The sequence below is a fragment of the Buceros rhinoceros genome, unplaced genomic scaffold (genome assembly GCF_000710305.1).
Source record: "Buceros rhinoceros silvestris isolate BGI_N320 unplaced genomic scaffold, ASM71030v1 scaffold36020, whole genome shotgun sequence".
Lineage (NCBI taxonomy): Eukaryota > Metazoa > Chordata > Aves > Bucerotiformes > Bucerotidae > Buceros > Buceros rhinoceros.
In genome coordinates this window covers 1-10,463 of record NW_010391934.1, presented here as the reverse complement: position 1 = coordinate 10,463, position 10,463 = coordinate 1, and the positions used below count along the sequence as shown (strand labels likewise).

Below are 10,463 nucleotides of genomic sequence, written 5' to 3'. Positions count from 1 at the left end.
CCGTCGCCTCAGCACAGCCGCCACCACAGGAACTGCTGTGCCGCCAGGGCATAGCCGCTGCCCCAGGAACCGCGTGCCGCCAGAGCACAGTGCGCCGCGGGGGAGGGAAACCCCCCCTCGCTGCTTCTGAGGAGCTGCGCGCCGCCGCTCACCAGAGCCAACAGGTGCCACCGAGTCGGGAACAGACTGGAGCCCCCGCCTCGCCTCTTGCCCCCGTTTTTTCGGCAAAGTAGTCGCCGCTGCCCCGCGCGCCCGAGAGCTGTTTCCCTGCCTGCTACTTTTCACCGCTACCAGGTTTGCTTTTGCTTTGCCTCAGTCCACAGTAGGACTGGTAGGATTTTTGCAGATTATGCCTTTACACGCGGTGCCTGGGACTATCGTAATTGCCGTGATTTTTCTTTTGTCCTGCCCCGCGGGAGACCACTTGGCTTTCCGCCACCTTTGATCGCTGCCATGGTTCCTGTTTGCTTTCACTACCGACCGTGGTTAACCCTCACCTCTCCACCCCATACAAAACCCTTAATACCTCACAGGTTTTCTTTTGTATTTAATCCGTATCTGCTTATAGTGTTATTAAAGTTTATTTCAGTTTTCCAAAAAGCAGTCAGAGGTCTCACAAATTCTTTTCTTCCTTCTCCTATTTCTGTTGAAATAGAGAAGGGTATTACGTCACCGGACTTGGCTCACCTCGGCCAAACTGCTGACAGTTACCTTTTTATTTGGCATTTTATTGTTTTAAAAGAGACACCTGCATTCGGTAGCTAACAGCAAAAAGCGTAGGAACAAATAACCAAACAAGTATGCTGCTTAAATATTATGTTGAAAACAAGTGTATCTACAAGAAAATCTTCTGTTTCAGAACAATGGACATTTGAATGATGCAGGAATAAATCTGTTGATAGTTAATTTTCCACACAATCTGTCATATGCACCTCCCCCTAGAATTCTGGTGTTTTAAGAAACTTGAGATGAATATAAAGGCAAAATCATTCTCCCTAAAATAACTGTATTTTTACTGAATAGCCATTCTATTAAAAAAATGCAGAAATTTAACAAGAGTCATCTTAAAACTTTAAGTTTGTCTGCTACCATTTTTCCATCAATAATGAATGACAATCTAGTACAGGTTCTTCTTTCACAAATCATTTACAATGGTAATAGTAGTATGTATAAAATGATTATTAGACAAGTTCATAAAAACACAGCCTTGGCAATTCAAAAGTAGTTTTTCAAGAAGCTATAATCCTTACTAAAAGGGTGTTACTTACTATGATCAGCTGCTTTTCACCATCTTTTCCTGCTTCTTTTATCTTCTGCATATGTTCTTCGGATGGTAGGAAGTTACTGCATTTTGATGGTAATGAAGGATTTGACAATGGAACCCTCAAAACAAATACATTTCATGTTAAAAAGGTACTGCTTATACGTGTCCTTCTAGATAGCTGAATCCATTGTGATTAGTATAACTAAACTTTAATGAGATGCAAATCCAAGTTAATTACCCAAAACAGTCCTATACATTTTAATTCGTAATTCAAATGGAAAAACAAGGAAATGGAAAGATTAACCAAAAAATATAGTTTGTGACTAGCCCAATTACAAGATTTTTTTTTTTTTAATTAAGATTTTAAATATTAAATTTATAATCAAGTGGAGTAGGTTAGTCACAACCATTAACACAAGGATTTAACCGAGGCATTTTCAGAGCATGACTGATGGTGCCTGGTGCTATACATATCCTATGTAAAGTTCAGGTTTCTAGTTTTAAGTATCAGACATCAAGCTGCTAAAGTAGACCATATAAATATTCCCACAAATGTAAATGGGCAATATAAAACAGATGTCATAAATATCTCCAATTCAGTTCAAACTTATTGTCTTCTAATGGCTGGCAGCAAAGACAGGGAAGAGGACCTGAGGAATAAATGGATGGGTATCACTGGAATCTCTCTCGCTCAGTTTGTTTCCTCTTGTCATGACTGACAGAAACACTCGAATGTACTAAAATACATCAACAACAAACTTATTCTATGAACTTGCTACTATATTCAGGGGAAAAAATGTATGATGCAAACCTGGAATTAATGTAAGTGGAGGTCACCAAAGCAAAACTCTCATGTAAATACTCATACTTCAACTATGTATTTATGTGTTTTCTGTTTCTGAGCAAACTAAGGATATAGAGCCAAACACTTCATCGTACCAGCTGCTGTAGTACACGTAGGAAGTGAGCTTTTTCAAAAATAAAAACTATTGCCAGACTTTTTTAAAATAGCATTTGCATTTTTTGTGATAAATCAGAGGGGGTTTTTTATTCCTATCATGTGCTCCAAAACTTGCATTAAGTAGCTACTTCAAAGTTTGCCCTAAAGAGAGCTACACTGTAGATACGCACATTACTCTTTGTTATGGCACGGGTACCACAGAAAGAATGATGGCTTACATCTTGGATAGTGCATGGAAAGTGGGGTAAGAAAGCTCTCACAAGATAAATATATATCCAAATGACAGTAAAGCAACATGGGCTTGTTCAGCTACTAAGTCAATAAATTTGAGAAGATACCATAAAGCTGTTTGGCAGTTGAGAATAAAAATAAGAAAAATCAAAGTTATTGTAATAGTTATTGGAAAAAAATCTAAAAATATTCATTTAACTGGTTTTACATCTACCTTACCACCCACCTTCTGTGAAATTCCGTAATAGCAGAGTTTTCAACATGTACAAAAGGGCTGGTTAGTCAGAATTGTTAATCCGGCCTCTGAGAGATGCACTGAAAATGGAAGGTATGTCTTCTTGTGCCCATTATGAATATAGAAATCGGTATCAATATACTAACCACTGTGCCAACTATGTTGCTGTTCAAGGTATCAGGTACAAAGAAATGACTCTTTAGCTTGTAATTGGCTAAAACCAGAGACTGTCAGTCAACATGGTTGAGGAAAAAACGTAAATTTGAACTGTTAGCAGTAAGAAACAGAATATATTTTTATATGGCAGCTGACCCTTTTATTTCACAGCAATCACAAAATAATCCCACATGAAACCCGCTCTTCGCCACTAAAATAATTTCATATATATACAAGACTCTCATAACATAAGGATTAGAAAACTCTTCCAGAGATGAAATAATTCAATAAGTGAAAATTATGTGGTAAAACCTTCCCATACTCTCTGGTTATCATCTGGTTTGAGAAAGAGACCATTAGAAAACCAACTCAGCTAAATTCTACTTTTTAAAATACACGTGCAGTTACAAATATTGCGCTTAATTTTCTTAACAAGATAAAAACACCCCTTAATAACTGGGCAAAATGAAAGTCTATTTTTATAAAGGACAAGCCACTTGAAACTGAAAGTTGAGGTTGGGAGACAATAGAACTGTTAGTCTTATAATAAAAACTTTCATAATTCTATGGAAGGTTACTGTAATTTCACAATGTATGAAATACCATACCTGTTCTCAGTTTCAGAAGTTTGCATCAACTGCTTGGGAGCCAAACCTACAATTAATCAAAGATTATAACCTTATTGTGCTACTTTTAGTTGCAAAGGAAAGTTGAGCTACACAAATAACAATTTACAAAAACTTATTCAAGATGATGTTGCAATTTGTTCATGGCCAATTAAAAAAGATGCAATCTTGAGGTAGTATTTAGATGTTCTCCCATGTATACTTTAAAAAATCCACAATTTCCAACACTTGCACAGCAGTTCTGCCAAGCAGTTGCTAGCAATTACACAGTAGTGAAACTACATGTAGTGAAAACATAAACTAAGTAGTTTCACTACATGTACAAGTCTGTTTACACTTGCACCATTTAAATAGCTCTATGTATAGTATTAGAATCATAAATGTATAGTATGCCTCCACCCAAGGTGTGTTCTATAACACTTAAGGATAAGAAACAAACGAATAGCAAAAGGAAGAAAAAAACATTTTTTACATTCTCTAACAGTACAGTTGGAATATTTTGCCCTTCAAAACTACCCTACGATGGCAGAAAAAAAAACCAAAACCAAGAACTAGTTAGTAAAGCTAAGCAGTTAAAAAGTACACTAAAATCAGGGTCATAAAAAAAAAAAAACAAACGCAACCAAACCTAAAACTCAAAAGAAAACCCAACAAACCAAAAACCCAAAAGCAAAAGGATGAAATATCAAGAAGATACTGTTAGTGATGCACTGATTCTTAGTGATACACTGATAGTATTTCTTAGTCAAATGTACCTGAGTGAAAATATTCACATCACAGGTTTGACAAACTGTATTCACAGGCTGATAAATGAAAACTATATACTAAAAACAGGAGAGTGATTACTCAATAATTAGGTCGAGATCAAATAGAACAATTTAGAAAGAAATGCAGATACTTATTCAAAGGAAGTGCAACCAACAGAGAATCCTTAACAGAAACTGATTCAAGAGAAGAACCCAGTGAAATATGGAAGTTTTACTAGTTTAACACATGGAAAAGGAAATTATTTGCTTGGGGGTTTCTTTTCTGTTTGTTCTTTTTTTAGAAAGTGTCACTTCACTTTTACTCAAATGGAGCACATTTAAGCATTTAAGTACTCATACACAAAGCACAATGACACACTAAAAGCAGAGCTACGTAAAAAACCAGACACCTCTCTTTCCCACTACTCAACCCAGAAATAAAAGGACATTCACTGCTACTACAGCGGTCATGGGTGTGACACACAAATAAATGTAAAAACCCTGGTGAACAGCACCAATTATACCTTAATCTTTGAAACACTTCGCTGAAAGGAAGACACGCTTCCCATAAAATAGGCCAGAAGAGGAAAAATAGTAGTAAAGTTACCTTGAAGTTCACTTTCTCCAGGTTCTTTTTTAAATTGTTTCGGTGGTTTAGGAGCTGTAATATACTTTACTGGAGAACTTTCTGGACTTGATTCCAAATGTAATCGGAAGTTCTAAACAAAACATAAAACAAATAAAAATCACAAACTGTTTAATACCCCTAACCTATTAACTGAGTTAATTAACATCTTGAATACAGTACCAGGTTTCTGATTACTATGTTATTCTATGCAAACAAAATGCAACTGATTAGCTAGTCCATATTTAAGTTTGTGGTACTAATTTAAAAAAAAAAAATTAATTTTATATATAAGCTTGTAAAATACTTCCAGTAGAACACCTCTGTCCTTAAAATATGAAATTTTAATACAAGCTCATTCAGATAGAGAGCACTTTTCTCCCCTTTAATTTCTTTTAATATATGTTTTCAGAACAGATCAGCTATCCAAGCTTAAGTCATCAAACAGCCTCCATATGAATCTGTATAACCTTCTGGTCCAACATGAAATTTGATCAATCAACATGTAGTTAACTACAGAACTTAGGAAGGTGGAACAGATTCATTTTCCAGCTTACTATCATCCCACCTACGACAACACACCAGTAAAAGATCTTAACATTTTCAGATGTGCTTAAGTTTCTGTAAAATGAAGTCATTGTTAAAACAAACTTTCTGAGCATGGCACTCTCAGAAAAGAGAACAGATTTAGAACAGCCTCCCACCACACACCATAATTAAAATGACTTACCTCATCCGGTCTTGGCTCACATAAATGTTTTGTCAAATTACGCAACAAACAATTTTCTGCACTTCTCTTTGTGGGCTGTTTTATTTCTAATGTCACTTCTTTAGTTCCAGCTCTTTCAGACGAAGGATCTGATTTCTCCTGCACACGAGTTGCACTTTCATTCTCAGAAAGTCCTGTTACTGACAGTTTGCCTTGTGCCTTCAAAAGCTCTGCTTCTGTAGCTATCTGACTTGCCTCTGAAACTTTTTTTAACAAAGAAAGCTTGGGGGCATTTGAAGAATTTATGTTACTTTGCTTCATGTTACTAGCTTTCAGTAATTTAATTTTGGTCCATTTTGAGTTTTTCTTTGAGGAGTTATTTCTACCATTCAGGGTGCATTTGACAGGCATTCCTTTTTTGCTAGGGAAAAAACGTTTGCACTGAGTACTTTGACTGGATTCTTTCTGAGTAAGCATTTCACTTTGCTGAAGCTGTATTTCGGCATGCTTTTCTTCTGTTTTGCTATACTCAGCATTAGAGGAATTTTTCTTCACCTCTACCGTATCTGACTCAATCTCACCTGCAATTTCTTCACAAAGTTCAAGAATGCTTACCCTTTTGGATTTCACATCATTCTCTGGTTGATCAGCCACATTTGTTTCACTTACAGGTGACTGTGAAATCTTTTTTGGTTTTGTGCTGTTTTTTACATTCTGATGCATTTGTTGTTTTTCCTTAGTTACTGTCTTAGAATTTGGCTTAAGAAAATCTGTTTCCAATTCCTTTGAGTTGCTAGAAATAAAAGATACAGGGCCCATTTGGTCCTTCTTAACTTCCTTAAGACTCTCCTCAGGACATAATGATGACCCTTGAAGGCTGTGTTGAAAGCTGCTGGAGTTACCATTTTTATTATCCGCTTTACATTTTTTCTCTTTCAGAGAGCTGGTCACTTCTACATGTATTTCTTTATCCTCACTGGTATTGTTTGGTTTTATTTTTGTATTTTTCTGTGCAGTTTTCTCTCCAGCAGATTTAAGCACTTTTGCTGCAACACTGTAGGTGTATCTTTTTGCCTGACCACTTTGTTTAACTTCCAAAGCTTTTTTTTCATTAACTTCTCTGTTGCGCAGGGATCTTGCTTGTACATGTGTTAGCTGCTTCAGTCTCTGTGATCTCCTCATTACTGGTTCATTTGGTGCAATTATGCATTTTGACTTAGGAATTTCTTGCACAGGTTTTTTCTGGCATACCTCCTTACTTTTTGTAGATTTAGGCTGCTGTTGGACCTTTCTGTCAAGTATTGTTTTATTAGAGTTGAATCCTGACGATCTTGTAGTCATGCGCATTCCTAGTTCAGGTTCACTGCTGTTGTCACTGAAAGATTCAAAATACTATTTTTTTGGCATCCAGAAAGTAGTATTTGTCATAAGACGCTTCTCATTCCTACTAAACTCTGCCTCTTTTTTTCCCATTCTTTTTAAAACACTAGATCTTACACCCTCAATACTTTTAGAATGATTCTAGAGAAAATCCTTCTAAAACTTCCACCTGGCTACTCTTAAGCATAGTACGTAATGTGTTTTACACATGCCAGACTGAACTATGAACCCCAGATGAATACTTAACTTCTCTAGTGTTTTTTTTTAATTGTTGATATTTGTGACATTCAAGCAAACTATTAGCTTATGTAGTACTAGATTAATTTTTGCCTCAGAAACTTTTTTGAAGAAAGTCTTTCTGATTTCAGGACGTTAACATGGTTCCAGAGAAAGATCACATAGCAGATGTCATACTTACTGATTTCAGGATGATCTTCCCACTAGTATTATTTAACTATTTAGCTGTATCTTTAACTCAGATTCATTCTGCTTAGATTGTTTCTGCACTAATTTGGTCTACAAAGATAACCTAGAACAATTATTAATTGTATTGTAACCAACCTGTTTGATTTGACAGAGGTTTTGAGTACAGTTTTCTCCTGCACTGCACACTGATTAGGCTTTGATTTATTTGAGACATGTTTTGTATCTGACACCTCTTTTTCCTTCTTTGCTGATGACAGTTTGCTGTTCTTGTCCAGCTTTATTCGTTTAGCAGAAGGCTCTACTAACACAGACTTCCTTTTCTGAGCTGCCATTTCTGTAAAACACAATAAATGATTTAGCTTTTAGTGTCTTCATTAACTGCTGTTACAGTGTCAGTTAATACAACTGAAGATTTACCCATTTTACAAAATAAGGTAACTAATATTCACTTTCCTTTTAGAGGCAGGTCATGCTAACTGTGATCAGAAATCAAATGATAAATGAAATAAAATAAATTATATTTCTTTTACTTACAGGTTTTTACAAGATGTAATGGATGTTGAGGCCAAAGTAACTTATCAAGGTGTGCCAAAAGCATTCCTTATGTATATGCTTGCAAACAGGACGTTTCATGCCACCTATGAAGAATATAATATGAATACGGTAAGAATATATATATGTTCATGCAGTAAGCACTTGATTAACTTCCTTCTCAGACTCTGAATTTGGCATTCTCACTCTCTTCCATCTCTTCAAACAATGCTTAGCTTTAAAGTTTCTTTGATAATCAATTAAAAATATTCTATAAATTTTATTTCCATGTCCAACAATTTCTGGCATTTTGCTGAAAAAAGTTTCTCTGCCTTTTGCATCTTTCCACGAAAAAGTACACTGCTCTCTTTCACAGCCCACAGAAAAGTGCTGACAATCCTGTGCCTCACAGCAACAGCAAATAAACATAAATCCAGTAGACAAATAGGTAAGTTTTGTGGCAACCACCACACAATTTCATAGACATCAAGAACCGCCTATAACTGTTCTCTCTAATATGACTTAAGCTACAAAGAGACAGAAAGCCTAGGAAGTAACATTCTTTGGGACATCTGCCTTGGGCAGTTGAAGATTATGTCTTCATGAGAACTGACATGATGTTTACCACGCAGAAGTTAATCTGCACCAGTGTCTGAAAACTAGCAGAGATCCTCAGTAAAAGTTCTTCATAGATTGGCTTGATTATATCATTCACATGACTTTATGGCTTCTGGAACTTTCATTCAAAGACACCGTTTTCATGCTAGGGCACAAACAATAATTGTTCAGCAAAGTTTCACTAATATATTTTTAAAATCAGTATCAGCACTCAAAACTTCTGTATCACCTTTGCAAGTCAAGAACTATCTATTCACTTATGCCACTGGCAGACTGACAAAAAAAAATTTCTGTTACAAAATCATATTACTTTTCAAACCTTAAATTCTGTTAAATTTAACATCAGATTAGTTAAGGTCAAATGGGAACTTTAAGCAACCAGTTGTATAACACCACCCAGATACTTCCATTTCACTACAGCTATGGTAAGCCTCCCAGTATTGAGAAATTCACGTCTTTCTCAGTTTGAAAGACACCTAACATTAAGCCCCGTTTAATAATTATTCATTATGCAAAAGGAAAAGGAACTGTACTTTTCCTGCAGACTTTAACCCCATTTTCCTTTATCCACTCTTTTATGAAGACACTTCTTACCATGCAAGTTTGATAATGCTCAAATTCCAGTGCTGTCTTCTGACTTTCTCCTTTAAAGAAGCTGCATGACCAGTGACTCATATTTGAGATAGAATTAAAGAACATATTCAGGGAAGAAATCTCTAACAGCACTTTTCATAGTTCTATTTCCATGTATCTCTCTAAGGAGCCAGTAACAGGATTTGTATGCCTTACTTCTAACAGCTCATGGCCTTCGTGACACATGCGAAGTCTATACATTTCCCCTAGTCAAAGGTTATCTGTCAGAGCTGCAGATAGCCACTCACCCAGAAAGTAACAGCTCTAGTTGCTGAATGATCTTCAGTCTTATATTCTCTTAGTTTAGAACATAACATTGACTCTCAGAATTTGAGAGTACCATGACACATATTGTATACACCTAGACTTTCTCGGTTTTTTTCCAGACAAATACGGACATCACTGTCGCTCTCAGCCATGTGACACAACATACTCAAGACTTTCAAGTACAAAACAGTATAAACCTTCCCTCCCCAGTACTGCTTCTCAGGATGCTGACAAACACGCTCTCCTCCCACAAAGAGGACTAGCTCTCTTAACAGTAATTTCTTTCCTACTAATACTTTGTAAAACAGAGCAAGGACTTTTTGACATTCAAGAGCTGGCAGTTTCTGCCCTAAAAAAGTCCTCTCTAGTAAAAGCCAGAGTACGGAAAGAATGGAAGATACTGAAACACAAGAACAAGCTACACAACAATCAAAGTTTTTGGTGCAAGTACTGGAATAAAAGAAGCATGCAACTCCCATACCCTCAAGTCCTTAAAGCAGGGGTGAGCCTTTGGTCTTTGCTGAGACTGGGAGACCACCTGCTTGACAGGGCGCTGGGGTCTCAGACACGAGTCTCCTCCCCCGACTGCCACGACAAAACCGCACAGACCCCATGCCTTCACTCCCGGCTGAGACCCCACGATGGAACTCAAGAGGAAGGAAGAAGAGGGAAGGCCTCCAAGCGTGGCCCAGTGTCACACGTCTCCGCACCCCACTGTGACAACCCTCCTGGAGCAGGGCCTGGCAGGGAGCCCCCAAACCCGACCACAAGTTCCAAAGGCCAAGGAACACGCCACCGAGGGGAGAGTCGGGTCTGCGGGGAAGAGGCTGGACACTGGAGGGCACTCCCGCCAACTCCCACTCACAAGCAATAGGTAAAAGGGTATTTATTGCCCGCTCACTCCCACCGCGTTCGCGGAGACAGAGACGGCCGCAGATACGGCCGAGCCCGGGCCGCGGTCGGCGAGGCAGGCCCGAGGAGGAGACGCCGGCCTTTCAGCCCCGAGGCTCGGGGGCAGACGGCACCTCTCTGCGCTAGGACGGGCTACCGGTCAC

The 10,463-nt window shown here is 37.8% G+C and overlaps 1 protein-coding gene across 1 annotated transcript in view; it reads right to left on the bottom strand.

Moving 5' to 3' along the window:
* LOC104499937 (N-acetyltransferase ESCO1-like) overlaps nucleotides 1-7,999 on the bottom strand; it is an 8,384-nt gene extending 385 nt beyond the window's left edge. Inside the window, exons 1-6 of the mRNA XM_010143522.1 lie at nucleotides 7,894-7,999; nucleotides 7,495-7,693; nucleotides 5,575-6,928; nucleotides 4,827-4,938; nucleotides 3,456-3,501; nucleotides 1,269-1,383 (exon numbers count right to left, since the gene is read on the bottom strand). Coding sequence (XP_010141824.1) covers nucleotides 1,269-1,383; nucleotides 3,456-3,501; nucleotides 4,827-4,938; nucleotides 5,575-6,928; nucleotides 7,495-7,691 — 1,824 coding nt within the window. The 5' untranslated portion in view covers nucleotides 7,692-7,693; nucleotides 7,894-7,999. The remainder of the gene's footprint in view (nucleotides 1-1,268; nucleotides 1,384-3,455; nucleotides 3,502-4,826; nucleotides 4,939-5,574; nucleotides 6,929-7,494; nucleotides 7,694-7,893) is intronic.
* Nucleotides 8,000-10,463: the final 2,464 nt, after the last annotated feature.